This window comes from Dipodomys merriami, unplaced genomic scaffold (genome assembly GCF_024711535.1).
Source record: "Dipodomys merriami isolate MVZ:Mamm:240054 unplaced genomic scaffold, mDipMer1.0.p SCAF_42, whole genome shotgun sequence".
NCBI classification, from domain to species: Eukaryota; Metazoa; Chordata; class Mammalia; order Rodentia; family Heteromyidae; genus Dipodomys; species Dipodomys merriami.
Genome location: NW_027205826.1, coordinates 2,777,198 through 2,804,476, shown reverse-complemented (window position 1 = coordinate 2,804,476; position 27,279 = coordinate 2,777,198). Strand labels below are relative to the sequence as shown.

The 27,279-nt window shown below is 44.1% G+C and overlaps 1 protein-coding gene across 1 annotated transcript in view; it reads right to left on the bottom strand.

The window, feature by feature from the left end:
- Grb2 (growth factor receptor bound protein 2) overlaps positions 1–27,279 on the bottom strand; it is an 83,919-nt gene that overhangs the window by 44,822 nt on the left and 11,818 nt on the right. The window contains exon 2 of the mRNA XM_069993031.1: positions 24,269–24,483. Coding sequence (XP_069849132.1) covers positions 24,269–24,346 — 78 coding nt within the window. The 5' untranslated portion in view covers positions 24,347–24,483. The remainder of the gene's footprint in view (positions 1–24,268; positions 24,484–27,279) is intronic.

The window sequence follows — 27,279 nt, the reverse complement described above, 5'->3', positions numbered from 1 at the left end:
CTCAAAAATAACCAATGCGGGCTGGGAAGGTGGCTCAGTGGTAGAGTGCTTGCCTTGCACGCATGAGGTCCTGGGTTCGATTCCTCAGCACCACATAAGCAAAAAGAAAAAAGCCAGAAGTGGCACTGTGACTCAAGTGGTAGAGTGCTAGCCTTGAGCTGAAGAGCTGAGGGACAGCCCCCAGGCCCAGAGTTCAGGCCCCACGACCGGGCCCCCCCAAAAACAAACAAACAAACAAACAAACAAAAAAACAATGCGAGCTGGGTGCTGGTGCCTGACATTGGCAATCCTAGCTACTCAGAAAGCTGAAATCTGAGATTGTGGTTGGAAGCCAGCCCAGGCAGGAAAGTCTGAGACTCTTATCTTCAATTAACCACCAGAAAATTGGAAGCGGAGCTATGGCTCAAGTGGTAGAACACTAGCTTTGAGTGAAAGAGCTCAGTGACAGTGCCCAGACCCTGAGTCCAAGCCCCATGACCCACAACAAAAAATCCAATGCAGGGGCTGGGAAGGTGGCTCAGAGGTAGAGCGCTTGCCTTGCCTGCATGAGGCCCTGGGTTTGATTCCTCAGCACCACATAGGCAGAAAAAGCCAGAAAAGTAGCACTGTGGCTGCTAGCTTTGAGCTGAAGAGCTGAGGGACAGTGTCTAGGCCCAGAGTTCAGGCCCCACAACTGGACCCCCCCCCAAAAAAAAAAATCCAATGCAAAAATGGCTAAAGGGCTGGGAAGGTGGCTCAGTGGTAGAGTGCTTGCCTAGCATGCATGAAGCCTTGAGTTCAATTCCTCAGCACCACATAAACAGAAAAAGCCAGAAGTGGCACTATGGTTCAAGTGGTAGCCTTGAGCAAAAGCAGTTCAGGGACAGAGCCCAGGCCCAGAGTTCAAGCATCCACGACTAGCAAAAAAAAAAAAAAAAAAGCTAGAAATGTGGTTCAGTTAGTAGAGCACTTGCCTAGGGAACTAGGGAGAAAGGGAGAAAGTAAAGGAGCAAACAAAAGAGAAAGAAGTATTAGACAATTGAAGCCGTGTGTGTGTGTGTGTGTGTGTGTGTGTGTGTGTGTGTCTCTCTCTCTCTCTCTCTCTCTCTCTCTCTCTCTCTCTCTCTCTCTCTCTCTCTCTCTCTCTCTCTCTCTCTCTCTCTCTCTCCTGGGGCTTAAACTTAGGGAGGGTCTGGGTACTATTGCTGAGCTTTTTGGGGGGTGGGGTGGGGGAGATTGGCCACAAATGGGGCTGGGAAGGTGGCTCAGTGGTAGAGTGCTTGCCTTGCATGCCTGAGGCCCTGGGTTCGATTCCTCAGCACCACATAAGCAAAAAGAAAAAAGCCGGAAGTAGTGCTGTGGCTCAAGTGGTAGAGTGCTAGTCTTGAGCTGAAGAGCTGAGGGACAGCGCCCAGGACCAGAGTTCAGGCCCCACGACTGGACCAAAAAAAAAACAAAAAACAAAAAAAGTCTCATGGTCTGGCTTTGAACCATGATCCTCAGATCTCAGCCTCCTAAATAGCTAGGATTACAGGCATGAGCCACCAGCGCCGAGCACAAGTCTTTAAAAGATAAAATAGGTTCTGGGATCCAGCTCAGGTCATACAGCAGGTGCTGACTTGTCAAGTGTGAGGCCCTGAATTCAAACCTTCATACTAACAAAAAAGAAAAAAGTAGGAAGTAATCAGAAACAATAACCAGTGAGTATGGGGGGGGGGGGGGGGGGGCAAAAGCCAAACAGGAGAGCTAGAAGAATATATCTCATGCGGCACATGTCCAATCCATCTGCCCAAACTATCTTCTCCAAGACTTGTCCAAGTCTATGTGGAAATATTACTTTCATAGTTATTTTCCTATTCATCACTTTAAAATATTCATATCTTATCATGTATCAGGTCTTATTCTTTCTTTATAACAAGGATGGGGAAAAAGGAGTTATCCTAAAATATCTAACAGTAGTTGGAATGTTCAATTATGACACAAAGCATCTAATGAAAACCTGTGCAGCTGTTACATATGTTATTTACAGGCATAGCTAGAGGCAAAAAGTCAGAGATGCTGAGTTGGAATCCTGATTAAATTATATCTATCTTTGAATTTTCTGATTAAGCCAATATATTATGTAAGCCAATATATTAAACTTATATTACACTGATACTCCAACCCTCAGTAAATATTGCCTCTTGAAATGTCATTCTCTCCTCCTTTCTGCTTATCCAAATCTTAATTATTTGGGATGTGTCTGTGTATGTGCGTGTGCGCGCTTGTGCACGTGTGTTTGTCAATCGTGGGCCCTGACCTCTGGGCCTAGCACTCTACTACTTGAGCCACAGCACCACTTCTGGCTTTTCCAGTTATGTGGTGCTAAGAAATTGCACCCAGAGCCTTATGCATGCAAGACAAGCATTCTACCACTGAGCCACCTTCCTAGCTCCATCTGTGTATATATTTAAGGTGTACAACACTATTGTACAAGTTTGTTGTTACAGTGAAACAAATGAACATACCCACCATCACACAGCTGCTCATTTTCCTCCCAGTGGCAAGAGCAGCTATCATCTATTGCAAAGATCCTGAATACACTGTACCATTACCAACTATAGTCCTCATGTTGTAATTTACATCTTTCCACTTATTTCTCCAAATTGTTGCTACTTGTGTTCTTTGATCCACATCTCCCTAGTTCCTCTGCTCCATCATATGTTTTTTCTATCTCTACACATTTGGCTTTACTTATTTTTTTGGTGGTGGTGGGGTGTCGATCATGGGGCTTGAACTCTGGGTTTAGGCGCTGTCCTTGAGCTGCTTTTGCTTGTCCATTCAGCTCAAGGTGTGAGCTCTACCACTTGAGCCACAACATGATTTCCAGTTTTCTGGTGGTTAAATGGAGATAAGAGTCTCATGGACTTTCCTGCCTGGGCCGATTTTGAACCATGATCCTCAGATCTCAGCCTCCTGAGTAATTAGGATTATAGGTGTGAGCCACAGGCGCATGGCTTTATTTACTTATTTTCAGCAATATTAAGGTTTGAACTCTGGCTTGTACTCTGCTTGGCAGGTGTTCTACACTGATTTTTTTCAGTCTAGTTTTTGTTTTTTCTTCCTTTTTTTTCAGATCCTACACGTAAGGGAAAATTATGCAAACTTTTCGTGGCAGGTCGATTCCCTTGTGGCAAACGGCAGGATTTCCTTTTTCATGGCTGAATAGGTTCTACTGTATGTGTACGTAGCAGTTTCCTTATCCATGTTAGGTTGTGTCCGTGTCTTGGCTATTGTAAATAATGCTGGCACAAGCAGGGGAATACAGCCATCATTATGAGGTAGTGATTTCGTTTCCTTTGGATATATACCCAGAAGAGGGATTGGCAGGTCTGGTAGTTTTCCCAAAGGGTTGTGATCCTACCAGGACTCTGTTGTTGTTTTTGTTGTTGTTTTGTTTTGTTTTTGTGGGGATGCTGATACTGGGCCCTGAACTCAGGCCCAGGGTACCCTTAGCTTCTTCACTCAAGACTGGCACTCTACCACTTGAGCCCCACCTGTACTTCTTCCAGCTTTTTGCTGGTTAGACAAGGGTCTTTTCTGCTGGGCTGGCTTCAAACCATGATCCCCAGATCTCAGCATTCTGAGTAATTAAGATTACAGCTGTGGTTGCCAGTGAGGCTGAGATCTGAGGATCTTGAGTCAAAGCCAGCGCCGGCAGGAAAAGTCCTAAGACTCTTATCTCCAATAAACCACTCAGAAAACCGGAAGTGGCGCTGTGGCTCAAGTGGTTGAGCGCTTGCCTTGAGCTCAAGAGCTGAGGGATAATGCCCAAGCCCAGAGTTCAAGCCCCACAACCAAAAAAAAAAAAAAAAATTACATCTGTGGGTTACCATTCAGCTTACTCTGTTTTAGAGTAATCACAATGATAAGCATGGTGGCTCATGCCTGTAATCTGGGCTACTCACAAGGCTGAGATCAGGAGAATCATGGTTCAAACCACACTAGGCAATAAGTCTGATAGATATGACCCATCTCAACCAATAAAAAGCATGCCAGGTGTCAGTGTCATGCTTGTAATCCTAGCTACTCAGGAGGCTGAGATCTGAGGCTCGCCAGCCCAGGCAGGAAAATCTGTGAGACTCTTATCTCCAATAAATCACCAGAAAACTGGAAGTGGCACTGTGGCCCAAGTGGTAGAGCGCTAGCCCTTAGCTGAAGAGCTCAGGGGCAGCACCCAAGTAGAGTTCAATCCCCATGACCATGACCAACACTGACACCAACACACACACACACACACACACAAGCCAGGCATGTGCACCTGTTATTCCAGCTATTTGGGAAATATAAATAGGATTATGATCAGCTAGTATACAGGCAAAAATTAAGACCCTATTAGAAAGACAATGAGTAAAAAGGGATGGTGACATGAATGAGGCCCTGAGTTCAAACTCCAGTACTCCAAAGTAAAAAGAAAAAAAAAAGCAATCATGAAATAGGCATTACCTAAAAAGCAAAGTCTCAAGGCTTTATTATTCAAGTTCTTCAATATCAAGGCTGCTTCTTGCTGAAAAGCAACAGAAACAGTTACTTTGTTAGAAAGGAGTTAAATCTATTAAGTAGCAGGCAGAGATTCTGTTGGGCTGTTCTCATCTTTGTTAATGGCATCAGTATTTCTCTAACCTCTAAATACTGGAATCCTCTGGCTAATGGGAATCACTCAGTGGTATTTGAACGTGGCTTCATGCTTATTAGGCATGCATTCTATCACTTGAATCAACTCCATTATTTTTTGCCTTAGTTATTTTTCAGACAGGGACTTACTTTTTGCCTTGGCCAGTCCAGCCTGCAATTTGGCCAGCTTCACCTGCAATTCTCCCATTTACATTACCTGAATAGCTTGAATAACAGGTGCACACTGCCACACTCAACTTTTTATTGGCTGAGATGGAGTCTTGCAAACTCTGGGTGGCCTATAGCTACTAGCCTCCTGATTATCCATAGCTAGGATTACAGGTGTGACCTACCATGCCTGGCTGAAACTGCTTCTTCTCATAATAGCTTATTATATAGTAGCTACTTCAAGTGCTTACATATCTGAGTTAGTTTAATCTGTGCAAGAACCATTATTATTATTATTATTATTATTATTATTATTTCTGAGGCTCTGAACTTAACTTGAAAATGTTCTCTTGTAAAGGTGGGATAGAATTAAAGAATAGCTAGTATGTACACACTCCAAGAGTTGGTTTCTATAAGATATGCTGGTGTCCTGTTTTAACCTAGAGGAACTGAAATACTAACAAGAAAAAGTCAAAGCATGTCAGCGGGCTGGGAAGTTGGCTCAGTTCAGTGGTAGAGTGCTTGCCTCACATGCATGAGGCCCTGGGTTCCATTCCTCAGCACCACATAAGCAGAAAAAGCCAGAAGTGGAGCTGTGGCTCAAGTGGTAGGGCACTAGCCTTGAGCTGGAGAGCGAGGGACAGCGCCCAGGCCCAAGGATCAGGCCCCACAACCACCACCAACAACAAAAAAAAGTCAGATGTGCTTGCATGATGGTCCCTGTAAAGATGTCCCAACTCTGATGAAGAAAAGTGCGTACCATCTGCTCTTTCTTGACCTTAACATCTTCAGTTTGGACACACTCCAGACTGGCTACAGCTGTTTTGACACCACATAGCATGCATGCTTATCAGTGTTGCTAATAAAGGCTAGAGAGCATCCTTGGAAATGCAGGGACACAATTAGAGTTCAGACAGCTGTTTGTTAAGCCATGTGATCTGACAAAGCTAGGAAAAACATGAAGTCTTTCCTTCAAACCTTATCACTTTTGATAACCAAGTAAACACAAGAGAACATCTGATGAAGAAGGGCTCCTCTTCCCAGAACCCAATCCCCTACAAAGCTGCTCTTGGCACTTCACAAAGACTATGGGTTACATCAACTACAGAACTCAGAACTATCACCAGGCGACTTCAAACTATCTCTAGGAAATTTTTATTTTATTATTCTTTTTTTGTCAGTTGTGGGGCTTGAACTCTGGGCTTGGGAACTGTCCCTCAGCTCTTCAGCTCAAGGCGAGCGCTCTACCACTTGAGCCACAGCACCATTTCCAGTTTTCTAGTGGTTTATTGGAGATAAAAGTCTCAGGGACTTTCCTGCCTGGGCTGGCTTTGAACTGTGATACTAAGATCTCAGCTTCCTGAGTGGCTAGGATTATAGGTGTGAGCCACCAGCGCCTGGGTGAAATTTTTTGTTGTTGTTTTGTTTGGGGGGGGGGGGGTCCAGTCGTGGGGCCTTAACTCTGGGCCTGGGTGCTGCCCTTCAGCTCTTCAGCTCAAGGCTAGTGCTCTACCACTTGAGCCATAGTGCCACTTCCGGCTTTTTTCTTTCTGCTTATGTGGTGCTGAGGAATCGAACCCAGGGCCTCATGCATGCAAGGCAAGCACTCTACCACTGGGCCACATTCCCAGCCCAAATTTTTATTTCTTTTTTTTTTTTTTTGGGTCCAGTCGTGGGGCCTGAACTCTGGGCCTGGGCGCTGTCCCTCAGCTCTTCAGCTCAAGGCTAGCACTCTACCACTTGAGCCACAGCGCCACTTCCAGCTTTTTTTCTTATGTGGTGCTGAGGAATCGAACGCAGGGCCTCAAGCATGCAAGGCAAGTGCTCTACCACTGAGCCACCTTCCAGCCCCCAAATTTTTATTTCTTATACACTAAAAGGATAAAGAACAACTGCAGGCAAGAAAATCTACATGAGAGAACCTCCTTTTTTATTGGTATTTTCCACATATGTGATTTTGGAAGGAATAAATGTCAAAACAAAGACTGATGGAAATTGACATAGTTTACTGGGTAGTAATATTTTTAAAAGTCATTAAGTGGGCTGGGAATGTGGCTCAGTGGTAGAGTGCTTGCATTGCATGCCCGAGGCCCTGGGTTCGATTCCTCAGCACCACATAAGCAAAAAGAAAGAAGCCAGAAGTGGTGCTGTGGCTGAAGAGGTAGAGTGCTAGCCTTGAGTTGAAGAGCTGCGGGACAGTGCCCAGGCCCAGACTTCAGGCCCCACGACTGGACCCAAAAAAAAAAAAAAAAAAAAAAAAAAAAAGTCATTAAAAAAAAAAAAGTCATTAAGTATTCTTTAGATTCTAAGCATAGTAAAGTATAAGTGCATTTTGTAAAAACTCAAAGGAAAAGGAGTTGAGGGGCCTAACCTAGATGGGGTTCGATATAATATGCACACATATGTGTGTGTGTGTATATATGAATAGCATACATATTCATCTAGTAAAAATTCAAAAGTTCATTTATCACTTCAATAAAAGCAAAAAGAGCTGAGATACCAAAGAAACTAGTGAACTCTGATAGGGTAATGCAGGTGATACAAAGATGGCTACCAATCATGGAGTCAATTCCCACCGACTGATGACCATGGTATGCATTTCCAAATCACCGCCTTTGGCCCTCCACATTAAACTACTATGTGGCAAATCACTAAGCAAGACTCTCACATACTGTGGAAACACAAAAACAGGGGGCAGGAGCTACAGTACTACAGCGTGGTAGAGAGGCACAGAGGGAAGAGAAGAATAGTCAAAATCAGGAGCATGGGCTGATTCCAAGCAATGAGGAAAGGTGGGATGGCCAAGGGAAGGGAAGCTGTGCTAAGTCCAATGGGACATTTTTTTTTGGGGGGGGGGGGAGGGTCAGTCATGGGGCTTGAACTCAGGGGCCTGGACTTTGTCCCTGAGCTTTTTTGCTCAAGGCAAGAGCTCTTCCACTTTGAGCCAAGTACTACTTCTGTTTTCTGGTGGTTAATTGGAGATAAAAGTCTCGCAGACTTTTCTGCCCCAGCTGGCTTCAAACCATGCATATCAAGCCATGCATGATTCTCAGATCTCAGCCTCCTGAGTAGCCAGGACTACAGGCATAAGCCACTAGTGCCCGGCTCTGATTGTGACTTTTTATGCTGAAGATTATACCAGATAATAGATGAAAGAGAAACAGGTTCTATTATGGGGGGACTATCAAAAGGGAGTTTAAGCTAAATGGGGGTGAAAGAGGATGAATACGACTGAAAAAATAATTGTTGGCAAGTATGAAAATAGAACAATGAGACCTCCTGAAATTGTATTGGGGTTGGGGGATAAGGGAGCTTGATGAAGGATTGATTGAACATACTGTGTACATGAGTGGAAATGTCACCATGAAATCCTCCTTGTTTAGCTAATGTATGCTAATAGTAAGATTATACCAGACAAAAGGACCCATGTGACTGAAAACCAGAAATGTGAGACAGCTCAAAGTGCAGGCAAAATTAGCAACTGATGGAAAACTGACCAGATTTTGTTTAAATATAGGCATTAAGACTGCCTGACACAGTATTTCTAACATTACTGGCAAACAAATGTTGGTCAATGAAACATTGCGACGTTTTTCTGGTGAGGCTATGAAATTATACCAAAAAATCTGGTCCAAGTTAACCCAGACTTTAAATGACTACTTACAAGAGGGTAAGTCTTGCTTTGCCTGAGAGTCCTTGCATAGAACAGAGTTCTGAAGAGAAAACACAATAATTATGGTTTTACTGGATTCAAAGAAATGCAGCCTCTGCTTTCTGGAGGTGCCTCAGATGCTGCTGTCTGCACATTTAGCCCAAGACCACATTACACATCCCATGACACAGTCACCAGAATTACAAGAGGCATCACTAGCCTAGAGGGCATCTTCCAGGCCACCCCAGAGGGCTTTCCTGCACCTTCCATTTTATTTTCACTGGTAAAGATGCAGTACTAAAGTAGCAAAGGGTTCATAGAACCTGCCTGGGCACAATTTATAGGTGGGAGAGGGGCAGCACTGTAAAGAAGAGGGGTTGGGAAATCAAAATTCCACAGGAAAAAGAAAAACCCCACCTCAAGTCTACTCTCAAGAATCCATAGTTGTATTTTGCTTCTCACTTCCATCTCAGTTCTGCTCCATGACCTTACCTCCAAAGACCAGAGTATCCACCAACAGTCTGCCGTGAAGAGAAGTCAGGGCGTTTTATTGGTCATCAGTTGTGGGGCTTGAACTCAGGCCTGCGCGATGTTTCTGAGCTTTTTTGCTCAATTCTAGTTCTCTACCACTTTGAACACAGCGCCACTTCTGGTTTTCTGGTAGTTAATAGGAGATAAGAGTCTTACGGAATTTACTGCCCAGCTGGCTTTGAACTGTGATCCTCAGATCAGGATCCACAGACTCTGACCAGCTAGAATTACTAGAATTACAGGCGTGAGCCACTAGTGCCTTGCTAGTAAGGGCATTTTAAAGTGAAAGTTTCAATATCTTTGATCACTGTTTTTTGAGTAGTGACATTTATAGCAGGGTTGGACAATAAAGCTTTCTATTAATACAAATATCCTGTATTTCCAGTGTGCCACCATATAGTAACCACCAGACATAGGCCTCAAGGACTCCAAATATAGCCAGCATAAGAACTGAACTGTTGGGGCTGGGAAGGTGGCTCAGTGGTAGAGCGCTTGCCCTGTATGCCTGAGGCCCTGGGTTCGATTCCCCAGCACCACATAAGCAAAAAAAAAAAAAGAAAAAAAGCTGGAAGTGGCACTGTGGCTCAAGTGGTAGAGCGCTAGCCTTGAGCTAAAGAGCTGAGGGATAGTGCCCAGGCCCAGAGTTCAAGCCCCACGACCAGACCCAAAAATAAAAAAAACAAACAAAAACAAGAACTAAACTGTTGCTAAGTGTGGTAGCTCATATCTGTAAGACTAGCTACTCAAGAGGCTGAGATTGGAGGATTGGGGTTCAAAGCCAGCCTAAGCAGGAAAGTCTGTAAGACTTTCTTAAGTCTTACACCCTGGTTTTGCTTTTTCACTGAAGGCTGGTGCTTTACCACTTGAGCCACCACTTCACCTTGGCTTTTTGCAAATTAACTGCAATTTAGAGTCAGATTGTGTCTGCTCAGGCTGAGCCAATCTGCAAACCAAGCACTAGGGTGGCTGAGGTTCTAGGCCAGGCAAAGTTACCTTGCAAGACCCTGTTCCACAAAGAAAAAAACATTCCAACACCATAATTTTACACATTAGTCATTTTAAACCAGTCTGTAAAGTCAAAAGTAAGCATACAAGCTGGGCACCAGTGGCTCTTGTCTGTAATCCTAGTTACTCAGGAAGCTGAGATCTGAGGATCACCGTTCAAAGCCAGCCCAGGCAGGAAAGTCTGTTAAACTCTTATCTCTAATAAACCACTAGAAAACCAGAAGTGGCATTGTGGCTCAAGTGGAAGAGCACAGGGACAGCGCCCAAGCCCAGAGTTGAAGCCCCACAACCAACAACAAAAAAAAAGAATTATGGTAGGGCCAATTTTTATTCGGAGGAAGGGCTAGCCATACTTGTGATGATCTACACTCTGAATAGAGTCTATGCAGCAGCCCTAGTCAGTGTGGAGAGGCTGTACTGCCTGCACCAAGAAGAATCTGAAGATGGAACAAGTTTGCTCTAGGAAGCCGTGAACAAGTTTTTTTTGCTTTTTGTTTTCCTCTTATAAGCAAACCAAACAGGCCAGGCATCAGTGGCTCACACCACCAAACAAACAAATAAACAAAAAACAGGCTGGAAGATGTTTGTTGATTTGTACACTGACATCTGGGTAATGATTAGTTTTTTTGTTTTATTATGTGCATGTAAAAACATCTACTCTAGAATGCAATAGAAAGCAAAAGCTCTCCCTAAACCCAGCATCCAGAGTCTACCGAAATAGTAATGGGTCCACATGAATGAAGGTGTCTCATGAACTGACACTCTACCTTCCTTTTTTTTTTTTTCTGGTGCCAGTTCTGAGCTTGAACTCAGGATCTGGGTGCTGTCCCTGAATGTTTTTGCTCAAGGCTAGTACTGTATCAATTGAACTACAACTCTACTTCCAACATTTTTTGGTAGTTAATTGGATGTGAGTCTTGTGGGCTTTCCTTCCTAGGCTGACTTTGAATCATGGTCCTCAGATGTCAGCCTCCTGAGTAGCTAGGATTACAGGCAATGAGCCACTAGTGTTTAGTTCCTTCTACCTTTTTTTTGGTCGGTTGTGAGGCCTGAACTCTGTACCTGAGCGCTGTCCCTCAGCTCTTCAGCTCAAGGCTAGTGCTCTACCACTTGAGCCACAGCGCCACTTCTGGCTTTTTTTTCTGCTTATGTGGTACCGAGGAATCAAACCCAATGCCTCATGCATGCAAGGTAAGCACTCTACCACTGAGCCACCTTCCCAGCCCCCCCACCTTTTTTGTCAGTCACAGGGTTTGAACTCTAGGCTTGGGCGCTGTCCCTGCACTCTTTAGCTCAAGGCGAGCGGTCTACTGCTTGAGCCATGCCACTTCTGGTTTTCTAGTGGTTTACTGGAGATAAGAGCCTCATGGACTTTCCTGCCTGAGCTGGCTTTGAACCGTGATCCTCAGATCTCAGCCTCTTTAGTAGCTAGGATGACAGGCATGAACCCCTGGCGCCTAGCTTCTTCTACCTTTCTGTAAAGCCCTCAGCAGAACCTTCTGGCTTTAAAGATCAAAATTTGCAGCACATTCTAAACAAAGCTTGATTTGTGGATTTTCCCATCTTTTACAGACATGATTTAGAATGGATGATTTTCCTCTAGCAGACAGACTCATTTAGTTCAAATAAGGGAAACTGAATTAAAAATACAGGGTAATAAAAAAATACAGGGTATCTACACACCGAATTTTACAGTTACAGTATAATTACTTATTAATTTAATCTGACACAGCCATAAAAGCAAATTATAATCACCTGAAAGAATAATGTGACTAAAATGTTCCTTAGAGAATTGTCATTAAATGCCAAACATGTTTAATCATTTCACAAATCTGGATACCACAGTCCCACCAAACAGTGCCAAAGTTTGAAATACTGAAATAATGTTCTATTGTTACTAGAGACTAGGGAATGAAGCCTAAGTTATCTGTGCTATATTATTACATATTCTAGCTCGGGATTATGGGTTACTTTCACTTAATTTTAAGTTAGGTAATATTAGTCCAGTCCTTTGGGCAATAGGGTAATCAATGCACTAAAAGCCCCCTTTGACAAGTACAGGGAGCTCACATCTGTAATCCTAGCTACTCAGTCCTGGAGCTTAGACTCTGGGCTTGGACTCTGTCCCTCAGCTCTTCAGCTCAAGGTGAGCACTCTACCCCTTGAGCCACAGCGCCACTTCCTCTCCACATTTTTTGAGGGGGGAGTAGGGGGGAAGGCTGGTCATGGGGCTTGAACTCTGGGCCTGGGCACTGTCCCATCAGCTCTTCAGCTCAAGGCTAGCGCTCTACCACTTGAGCCACAGTGCCACTTCAAGTTTCCTGGTGGTTATTTGAAGATAAAGAGTCTCGTGGACTTTCCTGCCCAGCCTGGCTTTGAACCTTGATCCTCAAACTCAGCCTCCTGAGTAGCTAGGATTATAGGCATGAGCCACTGGCATCTGGCCTCCATATTCTTTCTTATTATCAGTGAATCATATAATTCCAAAGTTCAAAGTATATTTCCTCTTACTTTATGACTAAACCCACACCTTTTTCTTGGTAGCACTACTGGAGCTTGAACTTAGGATCTCACACTTACCAGGCAGGCACTCTACCACTGAGTCACACACACCTCCAGTCCTTTTTTGCATTGATTATTTTTTAGATAAAGTTCATTTCAGGCCCAGGCACAATCTACCTAGTTTAGCTTCCTGTCCTAGATGAGATGACAGGGCTGGGAAGGTGACTCAGTGGCAGAGGCTTGCCTTGCATGCATGAGGCCCTGGGTTCGATTCCTCAGCACCACATAAGCAAAAAGAAAAAAGCCGGAAGTGGCTCAAGTGGTAGAGCGCTAGCCTGGAGCTGAAGAGCTGAGGGACAGCGCCCAGGCCCAGAGTTCAGGCCCCATGACCGGACACAAAAACAAAACAAAACAAAACAAAACTAGATGAGATGACAGACATGCAACACCTAGCTTCTTTCTGTTAAGATGGAGTCTTGTGGACTTTTCTGCCCAGGCTATCTTGGAACTATGATCTTCCTTATCTCCGTCTCCCAAGAAGCTAGGGTTATAGGTGTGAGCCACTTGTGCCAACTTCTTTTCCTTCTGCACGTTGTTGGCACCACTGGGGTTTGAAGTCAGGACCTTGTGATTGACAGGCAGGTGCATTATCACTTGAATCATGCCCCCATTCTTTTGTGTCTTAGTTATTTTTCAGATAGGATCTCACTTTTTCCCAGGGCTGGCCTTCGACCTTCTCTAAAGTCTCCTGAGTAGCTAGGATTATAAACTCAAGCCACTCTATCTGGCTTATTTGCTCGGAAGGCTACGCACCTCAATTCTCCCAATTTCCATCTTCCAAGTAACCAGTATCTAGGATTATAGGTATAAGCCACTGTTCCTAGCTAGGACCAAACTGTTTTGTTATTGTTGTTGTTGCAAGGAAATGTTACAAAAAGCTTTTGTCATTTTCCTAAACCTGGATTTTAAATGTGCCTATTTTGAGGCAGGGCATCCAGCTTCCCAAGTATTAGAATTATAGGCCAGTGCCACCATGCTCAGTTTAAACCTTGTTTTTGTAAACCCACTGTTAAACCACAGAATCAATTAGGCTGTTAGCTAAGTGCAGTGTCTCATGCCTGTAATTCTACCTAGTTGGGAGGCTGAGATCATAAGCGTTGGGACCAGCTTGAGAAAAAAATATTTGTAAGACCCTCCTCTCAGCCAGGCGCCGGTGGCTCACGCCTGTAATCCTAGCTACTCAGGAGACTGAGCTCTGAGGATCACAGTTCAAAGCCAGCCCAAGGAGGAAAGTCCGTGAGACTCTTATCTCCAATAATGCACTAGAAAACCGGAAGTGGCGCAGTGGCTCAGGCAGTAGAGCTTGCCTTGAGCTGAAGAGTGCAGGGACAGTGGCCAAGCCCAGAGTTCAAGCTCTAGGAACCACCCAAAAAACCCAAAACAAAACAAAACAAAAAACCCTCCTCTCAACGAATTTACATTTACAAAAGAGCTGAGCATGGTAGCACATATCTGTAATACAAGGTACCTGAGAGGTGAAAAGCCATTCCAAGCAAAATTGAGCAATCCCATATCAACAAACCAACTAGGTATGATGGTAAAGGCAAAAAAGCATGAGACTCCATCTAAAAAATAAATAAAACCAAGGCTGGGAATGTGGTTTAGTGGTACAGTGCTTGAAGCCCTGCACCACATAAAGAGAAAAGGCTAGAAGTAGCACTGTGGCTCATGTGGCAGAGTGCTAGCCTTGAGCAAAAAAAAAACTCAGGGAGAGTACCCAAGCCCTGAGTTCAAGCCCTAGGACTGGCGAGAGAGAGAGAGAGAGAGAGAGAGAGAGAGAGAGAGAGAGAGAGAGAGAGAGAGAGAGAGAGAGAGAGAGAGAGAGAGAGAGAGAGAGAGAGAGAGACACGGGGGGGGGGAGAAGGGGAGAGAGAGAGGAGGGAGAGGAGAGAGAGGAGGGAGAGGAGGGAGAGGGAGAAAGTGTGAAGAAGAGGGGGAGAGAGGAAGAGAGGGAGAGAGAAAGGGAGGGAGAAAGGGAGGGAGGGAGGGAGGAAGGAGCAACTGTTAGGGTGGTGAGGAAAATACTCTATTTACTACCAAAAGCACCAGTTTTGATTCCACATTAAGGACAAAAGGCCAATGCAGTATATATCCTTGCTAGTCAGGAGGCAGCTCAAACTCCTAGTATCACAAAAATAAAAGACAGAAGAAGAGCCGGGCGCTGGTGGCTCACGCCTTAATCCTAGCTACTCAGGAGGCTGAGATCTGAGGATCGCCCGGGCAGGAGAGACCGTGAGACTCCTATCTCCAATAAACCACCAGAAAACCGGAAGTGGGGCTGCAGCTCAAGTGGTAGAGCACTCGCCTTGAGCTGAAGAGCTGAGGGACAGTGCCCAGGCCCAGAGTTCAAGCCCCACGGCCAACCAAAAAAAAAAAAAAGACAGAAGAAGAAGAAGAAGAAGAGGAGGAGGAGGAAGAAGAGGAGGAGGAAGACGACGACGACAGGAACTGCTGCTAGAGACAGGCTGAAGATAAGCTCTAAGCTTTCCTACAGTATAAAGGAAACACTAAAGCATCATTTAAAGCTTCCTTCAGATTCAAAAAGGCTGCTGGGAAGGAAAAGAATATGTCTAACCTCAGTCTTGAAACCAGAATGAATGTTCTCCCAGGGGTCTGCACAGCACACTCATGGGTAATGAGTACTTAATATCCTTAACAGTATAAATACCAGCATGAGTTTTTCCCAAGGTTGATTTTTCAAAACATCTTCTACTATTAGTAATCAACAAAAGAATTCTAAAAGTGGGCTGGGAAGGTGGCTCAGTGGTAGAGCACTTGCCTTGCAAGCCTGAGGCCCTGGGTTCGATTCCTCAACACCACATAAGCAAAAAGAAAAAACCCAGGAGTGGCGCTGTGACTCAAGTGGTAGAGCGCTAGCCTTGAGCTGAAGAGCTGAAGGACAGTGCCTAGGCCCAGAGTTCAGGCCCCACGACCAGACCCAAAAAAAAAAAAAGAATTCTAAAAGTGAACACCTCCTGCACGGGACTCTACAGAGGAATAAATCTTTGCCTCAGGCTTAATCCTGAGAGGCTACAGATGTAAAAATGAAGAAACAGTTCATTTTCCAAACAGTGCTCCATCAATACTGGGCTTTCAGCTGAGCTTTGGGACAGGATTTAAACAGTCCTGAACTTGAGATAAAATCTAATAACCACTTGCCAGTGCTATAGAAAAGAGATACATGATGCAATAATTCACTGACTGACAACTCTTATCCAGTTGTGTGCCTCAATGCATGTACTGTCAATAAAACTAACAGCAAGCAGATGGTGGTGGTTCACACATATAATCCTAGCTACTCAAGAGGCTGAGATCTGAGGATCACAGTTTGAAGCCAGCCCAGGCAGGAAAGTACAAGACTCATTTCCTATTAAGCTAATAAATAAATAAGTAAATACACTGAAAGTGGGGCTGTGGCCCAAGTGTTAGTGTGCTAGCCTCGAGCACAAAAACTCAAGGGTCTTAAATTCAAGCCCCTGGATTACAAATACACACAAAAACAACAGCTAACAGCTAACAATTCCCATCTACTTCATGTTAGTCATTGCTTTAAGAACACTAACAGACTAGCTCTTTTATTCCACACTATGACCCTAGGAAAGCAGTATCACTGTAAAACACAAGGTTGTTAAGTAAATTAACCCAAAATCCCATACTAGATCTGCCAATAGAAGAGTTGGGACCCAAAGAGAGTCTAGCCTAGAGCCTGCTTTACAACTCCGGAGGTCTCATTCTACATCCACGAGGTAGTGAAATTAAGAATATCTGCCAAAAAAGGACTAAGATTTTCCTCAAAATGCCATTTGTGGTTTCTCTTTAAATGGTCTCAAAGTTTTATGATACTGAGCATAACCACAGTGAACTTTCGCCTAAAGATTTAAAATCAGGTCAAATCCAGTCATTAGAGAGGGAGCGAGGGAGGGGGAGAGGAGAGGAGGGAGGGAGGGGAGGGGGGGGGAGAGAGAGAGAGAGAGAGAGAGAGAGAGAGAGAGAGAGAGAGAGAGAGAGAGAGAGAGAGAGGGAGGGAGGGAGGGAGAGAGAGAGGGGAGAGGGAGGGAGGGAGGGAGAGGGAAAGGGAAAGGGAGAGAAAGAGGGAAACTCCTGAGAGCATTTCAATTTCTTGGACTGTTCTTCAAGGTGAACTAGATGCAAAATACTCATTACTTACTATCATCATAACTTTTATTGTTTTAATGAGTATCTGTGTGCTATTAAAATACATGGAGTGCATAGAAACAGTTAAAAAAAAAAATCACCCAAAATCCAATCACCTGGACACAACAATGTCCAAGGGGGCTGCTCAGAAAGAAAGGTCTATGCAACCAATATGAAAAGACAGACAAGTGTGGTAAAGCATGCTTATGATTCCAATTACTCGGGAGGCAGGAGGGCTGAAAGTTCAAGGCCAACCCAGGCAAAGTTAAGAAGAGTCTGTCTCAAAACCAAAATGCTAGTGGCACAGCTCAAGTGGTAGAGCAAGTACCTAACATTCATAAGGTTCAATCGCCAGTACTACAAAGGAAAAAAGAATGAGAAATCAAGCCTGGTGCCGGTGGCTCACACTTGTAATCCTAGCTACTTAGGAGGCTGAGATCTGAGGATCTTGGTTCAAAGCCAGCCCAGGCAGGAAAGTCCGTGAAACTCTTATCTCCAATAAACCACTAGAAAACTGGAAGTGGCGCTGTGGCTCAAGTGGTAGAGCGCTCACCTTGAGCTGAAGAGCTGAGGGACAGTGCCCTGGCCAAGTTCAAGCCCCAGGACTGACAAAAAAAAAAAAAAAGAGAGAGAGAGAGAGAGAGAAATCAAGAAGAAAAGGGGAGAGGAAGAGAAAAGCAATTTTCCAGAAGTGGCCCCATTCTCTAGTTTGAACTCATTTGTACATGAAAAAAGAATCAGTTGGGTGCTTGGGCGGGGGGGGGGGGGGGGGGGGGGGGGGAGTGGGGGGGGTGCGCTCATACCTGTAATCCTAGGTAGAAGGCTGAGATCTGAGGATCATGGTTCAAGCCAGCCCAGGCAGGAAAGTCCATGAGACTCTTATCTCCAATTAACCAACAAAAAGCCAAAAATGTACCTGTGGCTCAAGTGGCAGAACACTAACCTTGAGCAAAAAAAAGCTCAGGGACAGTACCCAGGCGCCAGGACCAGCACATATACAAAAAAAGAACAAAGAATCAGAAGTCCAGCCAACTTAGGTTTGAATCCTAACATGCAAACTTGACAAAAATCATTGAACACACCTTTATTTCCTTACCAATAAAGTAGAGATAATAGTGTCTATCTGTAGAAGACTACTGTAAAGCTAGATGAAAGAATACAAGGGGTGGGAATGTGCCTCAAAAGGTAGAGTGCTTGTCTTAAAAGTGATGTGACTGATTTCAAACCTCAATATAGGAAGTGGGAGGGGTATTGCAAGTTAAAATACTTAGCTTGCTGCAAGGGGTTACAAAACATTCAATACATTAGGTTCTATTACTACCCACTAAAAGAGGAATTCAAGCTAGGTACCAATGGCTCACACCTGTAATCCTAGCTACTCAGAAGGCTGGGATCTGAGGATGATGGTTTGAAGCTAGCACAGGCAGAAAAGTCCATGAGACTCTTATCTCCAATTAACCACCAGAAAACCAGAAATGGTGCTGTGGCTCAAGTAGTAGAGTCCTTGCCTTGAGCTGAAGAGCTCAGGGACGGTGCCTAGGCAGGGTTCAAGCCCTACAACCCATAAAAAGAACAACAACAACAAAAAAAAATTAATTAGCACAGAAATGGAAGGACAAAGGGTGAATAAACATAGCAGTGGTACTCTCTAGACATTATGTTGAAAATGAACTATACACCTTGTGGGAGGAGATGGGAGGGAAAAACCTGGGAGAGAGTTAGGGAAGGAGGTGACACTGTCCAAAAACAAATGTACCCATTACCTGACTTATATAACTGTAATCCCTTTGTATATCACCTTTATAATAACAACTAAAGTTAAATAAATAGAATACAATTTTTAAGTTAATATGTGGGCTGGAAATGTGGCTTAGTGTACAATGCTTGCCTAGCACGCATGAAGACCTGGGTTAGGTTCCTCAGTACCACATAAACAGAAAAGGCCAGAAGTGGTAGAGTGTTAGCCTTGGACATAAGAAGTTCAGATACAGTGCCCAGTGTTCAGGCCCTGAGTTCAAGCCCCAGGACTAGCAAAAAAAAAAAAAAAAGTTAATATGCTATCTATACTGTTGCACATACTAATCTTATTTCTCTTCTTTTACTTTAGAACTGCTAAGAAAGAAAGTGCATTTAACATTTTTTTCCCTAACTCTCCACACAACTCATCCTAGGATCTGGTTCAAGGACACGTTTGGAGTGACACTGAAATAGGTTGATCAGCACTGAGACAGGAGGTTGCTGCGAAAGAGCTGAATGTGAAGGCAAGACCTATTTCTCAAGTAGTTCAGGAAGACAGTAAAGGTAATGAGTACCAGCCACGAGGATACCTGAATGATTCCAACAGAACTGGTTCCCTTCTAGAGCCAAAGAAAGCAGGATGCCAGCTCTACAACAGAAGGAACACAGTTGCAGGCATGAAATTATCTTTGAATTCCTACACAGCCCAATGTAAAGTATCCGTACATGGCCACTTCAATCCTTGAGGGGGGAGGGGGGGCACGCAGAGATTGATGCTTAGATAGATAGACCCAGGGTGGACAAGTATCTGGCACTCAGCTGTATATCTGATGCCTTACTGAGAGTTCTGGTCAGAACCTTAGGGACTATCGCAAGCCTACACTACAAGGATGGGGAACTGAAGTATATTTCAATCATGCAAGGCCTGAAGCCTGCAAGAGAAGCCCTTCTATTTTCAAGCCCCAGTGCTCTCTCCTTTCCACACCAAGAAAAATGTAAGCTTATATAAAGAGGAAAAGTAACAAGACAGATATATTAAAGCATTCAGTTCTGTCTTATACTTCCAGTACTATGTTTTTATTTTCCTCTTTTCTCAGGGTAGTAGTGGGTCAAAGTGTAGAGACAATGTAAGGAAGGGGTTTGTTGGATGGAAGTCAACATGAATTAAAAGTTCACCAGGAGCCAGGTGCTGGTGGTTCACACCTGTAATCCTAGCTACTCAGGAGGCTGAGATCTGTGCATTGTGGTTCAAAGCCAGCTCAGCCAGGAAAGTTCATGAGACTCTTAACCTCCAATTAATCACCAAACAACAAACAAAATGAAAGTGAAGCTGTGGCTCAAGTGGTAGAACACTAGCCCAAGTTGAAAAGGCTTAGGGATAGTGCCAAAGCCCTGAGTTCAACTCTAGGACAGGCAAAAAAAAAAAAAAAAAAGTTCACCAGGATCTCAAAGATCACTAGTGATAGGACGTAATTCTTATGAACTTTTGTCAAAGCCCCAGTCTACTTCAATATATTGAGATGTAATGATTTTGATACTCATATGTACATTTCTCCCCTCTTCCTCCTCTTCCTCTTTTTTACTGGGACAGGGATTTGAACTCACTGTCTCAATAGTCTCACATACTTTTCTTGACCAGGCTGGCTTCAAATGACAATGCATCAAATTTTAGCCCCTCTGAATATCTAGGATTACTGATGTGAACCACCAGCACCCAGCTTACATGTCTTCTTTATCAAGAGGGCAGTCAGATATTATGATACTTACTGTAATCCTAGCTACTTTGGAGGCTGAGACAGAGGATCACTTGAGCCTATTAATTTGAGACTAGTCAGTGAAATTCCCATCTCAAACAAAAACAAAAAGACAAAAATGGAAGGCAGCTAGCAGCTACTCATCTATTTCAAAGTTGAACTGTTCAATGATATTCCAACCACTTGTAAACATTTTTGCGCTCCTAACTAACATTCTAAAGAATTATCTAATGACATCAAGGCCAGCCAAATGAGGCTAGTTTACACCCTAACAATCAAATGTGGAAAACTGTTCTGTTTGTTTATTAACAACTCTAAGAACAAAGCATGCCTCTCTTCTTCTTTCCATTGTACAAAGTTTTATGAGACAAAAGGCAAGGTTTTGTTTTTAAAATAAAGCCACAAAATAACTAATAAACTAATGGCCACCACTCAAAAGCAATAATAGCCTTATGATTTCATATCCCAGTTAGCCACCAAATTGGAAAACACCATGTATTTTTCTCTCTCCCCAAAGAAAACATAAAATAAATGTCAACAGTCTGGTATACTTTCTTCCTTATCTAGCAAGAAAGTTAAACAGTATCTTATTCTCTGATTATGGAATGAGGCAAGGTTATACACTGGTTTCAGAGCTGACTGATTTAAAACATATCAAATGTCTCCAGCAAACTTCAGAGACACTAATCAGAGAATATTGTCTAAAGAGAAACCTCAAATCCCTACTGTTTGTTTAGTTGATTTAGTACTAAGTCAGCTATAATATGAAGAATAGCCTTCCAGGCTCAAGTTTCTGAGGTAAGCATAACTGAGAAATCTATATGTTAGGAAAAAAGGGGGGAAAGCCAGCATTTGTGACCCACACTCATAATCCTAGCTAATCAGGAGGCTGAGGATCATGGTTCAAAGCCAGCTTGAGCAGGAAAGTCTGTGAGACTCTTTTCTCCAACTAAACACCAAAAAGTCAGAAGTGAAGTTATAGCTCAAATGGTAGAATGACAGCCTTGAGCAGAATAGTTTAGGGACAGCACCCAGGCCAAGTTCAAACACCATGACCAGCACGAGAGAGAGAGAGAGAGAGAGAGAGAGAGAGAGAGAGAGAGAGAGAGAGAGAGAGAGAGAGAGAGAGAGAGAGAGAGAGAGAGAGAGAGAGAGGAGAGAGAGAGAGAGAGAGAGAGGAGAGAGAGAGGAGAGAGAGAGAGAGAGAGAGAGAGAGAGAGAGAGAGAGAGAGAGAGAGGGAGAGGGTGGGGTACGGAACTGGCTTGAAAAATGTTCGGTACAGACTACAAATGTAGGTATTTGAATAGCCAGTCTTGTATGATATCACTAGTGGTTTATCTGCTGAACACAGTATTCATCCAGAAAAACACCAAATTCTCTCTACAACAATGATGAAGTCATTTAGTAGTATAAGTTACTTTTGCTCTGTTTTAGCTCTCTAAGACAAATGGAAAGACAAGTCTTCCTAAAATGTGTCTTCCTAAAGCCTACAGCTGGAAACAGTATTGACTCAGGATATCCTCAAAGAGCCTTGTTCACAACAAAGCTTTCTTCTCCTTTATGGGCTTTTTAGTATTACCTTCCAAGAAGTTCAACCTGTATTTCTTTTTCTTTTCTTTTCTTTTCTTTTGGTGCCAGTTCTAGGACTGAACACAAGACCTGGATACTGCCTCTGAGCTTTTTTGCTCAAGGCCAGCACTCTACCACTTGAGCCACAGCTTTTTGAGCAACCAGCTTTTTGGTAGTTAATTGGAGATAAAACTTTCCTGCCTGGACAGGCTTTGAACTGTAATCCTGAGATCTCAGCTTCCTGAGTTGCTAGGACTACAAGTGTAAGCCACTGGTGCCTGGGCAACTTATTTTTCTTTTTCATTTTTTGCCAGTCCTGGGACTTGAACTCAGAGCCTAGACATTGTCCCTGAGCTTTTGCTCAAGGATAGCACTCTACCATTTGAGTCGCAGTGCCATTTCTGGCCTTTTCTGTTTATGTGGTACTAAGAAATTGAACCCAGGGCTTCATGTATGCTAGGCAAACACTCTACCACTGAGCAACCTCCCCACTCTACCACTAAGCCACATTTTCAGCCCCCAATCTACCTTTCTATCATTAAGAAACAAATAGCTGGGTGGCTCATATCTGATATTTGAGGATACCAGTTTGAACCAGCAAAGAACTGGAAGTGAAGGTGTAGCTCAAGTGGTAGAGCACCAGCTTTAAGATAAAAGGCGGAAGTGGCGCTGTAGCTCAAGTGGTAGAGCGCTCGCCTTCAGTTGAAGAGCTGAGGGACAATGCCCAGGCCCAGAGTTCAAGCCCCACGACCGACAAAAAAAAAAAAAAAAACTATATAAAGATAAAAGGCAAGTGAGAACTCAAGACCCTAAATTCAAGACCTAGCCCTAGTAGAAAGGAAGGAAGGGAGGGAGGGAGGGAGGGAGAGAGGGAAAAAGAGAAGAGAGGAGAAGAGGGAGAGGGAAGGGAACAGAGAAAGAGAACGAGGAAGAGGAAAAGAGAACTGTATGCAGGTGACTTCAGAGTAGAACTCCATTGCCTTGGGAATTCAAGGTAAAATAATAACTATGGATGGACCCAAATTAACAACAACAAAAATCACAAGCCCCTCTCTACAGTTCCTCCATAAATCACATTTTCATTTTCTTCCTCTATTAAATTCTAGAATTTCACTAAGGGTAGTAAACAAATGGCTAGCAAATTCCAACAATCTGGACTAAGGTTCAGAGGAAAGGATGCCAAAAGCTGAGACACAGTGAACACACATTACTTTGGAGACACATTGCATATTACTTTGGTTTTTCCTGAATTATTACCAGTATCAACAAACAGAAATACTTGGGACATTCACACAAAGGCAGTTAAAGACCACACATCACACCAACTTTCTCAAGTCACATTTAATTTTGTGCTGGCACCTACCACAAGTGTGCGGGGGAAACAGCACCAGCACAGCTTCTTTGTGTGCTATCAGGGAAAAATTTCAACTTTAGCTTTTCCTTACTCTTTGATAAGCACCCCGTAAAGATAAATTATATATCCAAAAGGACAAACTAGTCTTTTGGGTAGGCAAGGTACTTAACATGTGTCATGTAGAGATCAAATGTTCTTGTAAACAAGGAGGCTCAAAATTAACCTACAAACCATGAAGATTTTGTGCCCGTCCTGGGGCCCAGGCATTGTCCCTGAGCATTTTTGCTAGCATTCAACCACCTGAGCCACAGCTCCACTTCTGGCTTTTTTTGGTGCTGAATTAGAGATAAGAGTTTCAAGGACTTTCCTGCATGGGCTCGGTTCAAAACCAGGATGCTCAGATCTCAGCTTCCTGAGTTACTAGGATTCTAAGCAGATAAACCACCCATGCTTGGCTAAGAAACTTATTCATAAACTGCTGTGTACTTCTATGCAATTAGATTTTAATAATGAGTAATCACTCAAGTTTCTCTTAAGAAAACCAAAATCTGGCATATACAAGAAGTAGAATCTTATTCAGTTTTCTCACAAAGAGTAAAAATGCATTAAAGATATATTTCTAACCTCTTGAAACTGGGAAAATTCATTTCTAATCTGCTAGGACCATATTATAGAATGTAAACTCTTGGCTATGTAAAATAAGACAAATGGAATAGTTTTACATATAAATATTCAATGTAAGGAAACTGCCACATGGTTCAGGCAGACCTTACACTCAAGTTTAAGTCTAAAAAAATCCTGACCTTTTTCTTTTTTTTAATGAAAGGAAAATCAGTCTACTCATAGCACTCCTGTCTACAATCCTATTGCTTTGACTTTTCCTAAATACTAGCAGTATCAACAAACACTTGGGGCATTCACACAAAGGCAGTCAGAGACCACACATCACACCAACTCTCTCAATCACATTTCATATTCTACCCAGCATTTAATGTATGCTATCTGAGCAAACCGGATGATAAATGTTACAAGTGTGCAATGTAAACAGCACCAGCAAGCTTCTTTGTGTGCTATCAGAGTGAAAGAAGGCAGCTGAGCACAAGGAGAGGCGATTCTCAGCACGCATTGTGCTTGGCACCAACACTTACCTTAAGGATGTCGCCCCTTTTGAAGCTCAGCTCATCGTCTGCAGTAGCTTTGAAGTCATATTTGGCGATGGCTTCCATTCTGAGCGCTGCTTGGTGCTCAGCAGCCAGAAGCAGGGGGGAAGGGAGTCTTCCCGGCTGAAGCAACCCAGCGCTCCGGGCTCAGCCTCGCCTCTCTTCTGGGACTACTCCAGCACGCTGGGACACACAATGCCACCCTGAATCAGAAGACCGACGATTAAGAGAAGTAGCCGGGATAGGGCAGCCCCGCCCTGCCAATAGGCCTGCTATCCCAGCCCCCACGCCCCCTGGCTCTGCCCCACTCAGCCCTCCACCTCCCTTCCAGGCAACAGCTTGTTTCTCCTCCTTCCTCTTTTCAGTCCCAGCCCTTAGGCGACTGACAGGCCCAGCGGCCAATGGCAGCAGCTGCTAGAGCTATTCCAGAATACACTTCCTCTTTCTGCTGGGTGTGCAGGGTGAGCAGGAACCGGCTGGAGTCCGTTCAGCCTCTGCCTTTCTTCCTCACACCTCTTCTCAGGCACCCAGGGCAGTACACTGAAATAAAGGACCACCCTGGGGGTGGCACCTAACTGGGTCAAACAGACATAACTCCTTCAGTCTCCACCAATACTCAGGTTTCTTAGGAAACCCCACCCCCCCAGTCAATAGCAAGCCATGAAGACTGGGCTTACAGTGTTTCACTCTATTCAAACAAAATCTTGATGTGTCCTCAAAGTATCAAGAGAAAGCAAACTGCTTTTTAACTCTATTTACTACCAGTAACAGTAGAGCCTTGCCCTACCACATCCAAATAACCATAATAACCATAATAACCAGAGCAAGACAGCTGGTGGAGATCTCCTTCTGCCTAATGCTCCTTTCCCCTGAAAACTGCCAAGACTTGGAGGTCTTCCCTATGCTTGAAACAGATAACCAGAGTTCAGCAACCCAGCGATCTACTAGAACAAGAGGGTTGATGACCTAAACTTAAAAGATGTCCCTTTTAAAGAATGGCTGCTTTGGGGCTGGGAAGGTGGCTCAGTGGTAGAGCGCTTGCCTTGCATGCATGAGGCCCTGGGTTCGATTCCTCAGCACCACATAAGCAAAAAGAGAAAAGCCGGAAGTGGCGCTGTGGCTCCAGTGGTAGAGCGCTAGCCTTGAGCTGAAGAGCTGAGGGACAATGCCCAGGCCCAGAGTTCAGGCCTATGACCAGACCCAAAAGAAAAGAAAAAAGCCAGAAGAGGCGCTGTGGCTCAAGTGGTAGAGCACTAGCCTTGAGCTGAAGAGCTGAGGGATAGCGCCCAGGCCCAGAGTTCAGGCCCCACTACTGGACCCCCCCCCAAAAAAAAAGAACGGCTGCTAAGTATCTTGTCTAGCTAGTACAGGAAAGTACACCAAATGGTCAAAACCTTGTCCAGGGTGGGAAGGTGGCTCAGTTGTAGAGTGCTTGCCTTGCATGTATGAGGCCCTGGGTTAGATTCCTCAGCACCACATAAGCAAAAAAAGCTGGACGTGGAGCTGTGGCTCAAGTGGTAGAACGCTAGCCTTGAGCTGAAGAGCTGAGGGACAGTGCCCAGGCCCAGAGTTCGGGCCCACGACTAACCCCCTACTCCATCCCACCCACCCTCCCAAAAAAAAAAACTTGCCCAATATGTGCAGGTACTGGGTTCAATCCTCAGCACTGCAAACAAACAACAACAACAACAAAAAATACCAAGCTGGGCACCTGTGGCTCATACCTATAATCCTAGCTACTCAGGAGGCTGAGATCTGAGGATCATGTTCAAAGCTGTTAGTATTATGCTCACCTTTGGTCCTCAGCTCCACCCAGACCTGGGCCCCCTCCCATTCCTGGAGTTCCTACAGCTGGCCCCTCCCTCTCTCCACCTCACTTCTGACCTTCAGTCCCTCCAGCTACCTGGATAGGGATGGGGGCCATGTGCTCCCTCTAATAAACCTTATAATAATCTTTCTCCTGTGCCTGCCTGCCTCTGCATGGTCCCCTGGGATAGATGTGTGGGACCCTTCATTGGTGGCCCTCCAGCCCCGGCAGGAAAGTCCTTGAGACAAGATCTCTAATTAATCACAGAAAAAGCTAGAAGTGGTGCTGTGGCTCAAGTGCTAGCTTTAAGCAAAAGGAGCTTAGTAACAGTGCCCAGGCCCTGAGTTCAAACTCTAGGAAGGGCAAACAAACAAACAAACAAATAGCTACCCATAGCACCTTAGCTTAGCTTCTCTTTGAGTTGAGAAGCAGTAAGCAGGCAAACTGCATTCTGCAGGTGAAAGATTCTGTCACTTTAGTCAGTATCAGATGACAGAACTGCAGGAGTGAGCGGGACACAACCTCCACCCTAGCATACCTACAGGAAAATAAAGCCTCATTCTTGTTCCCAGTCTCAGTCTTCACTCACGCTAAACAAAACCAGAAAACAAGGGCACTAGCAGAATGGGGACGTGTTATTTATAGTGGCACCTTTCTCAAATAATTACCACTTAGCAGCTCATTTGAGGGGCACGAGTGATTATTATTCTTTTGTTCTAAAGTTAACAATTGGGGCATTAATCAAGCATAGCTGCAAATAGGCTATCCAGTAAACCAGCTGGGAATATTCAGATTGGAGAAGAGTAGTATGTAGGAGGAAAGAAATTGTGTGGTAAAAAGTCCTCAGGCAAATTTGAAAACCTACCATTCTGCTCCAAGAATTTAATAAACCAAGTCCATGTTTATTCTTTCAGGCCGTACTTAAAATATTCTATGTGGTGCTGGCTGTAAAGAAACATGTAAAGAAAGAGTTCCAGCAAATATTTAAATATTTTAGAAACACAAAGATTAGTCTGAGTATTTTTGTTGTTGTTGTTGGTTGTAGGGCTTGAACTCAGGGCCTAGGCGCTGTCCCTAAGTCTCTTTGTGCTCAAGGCTAGCACTCTACCATTTGAGCCACAGCACCACTTCTGGTGATTTTTGTTTGTTTTTTGGTCGGTCGCGGGGGTTGAACTATGGGCCTGGGTGTTGT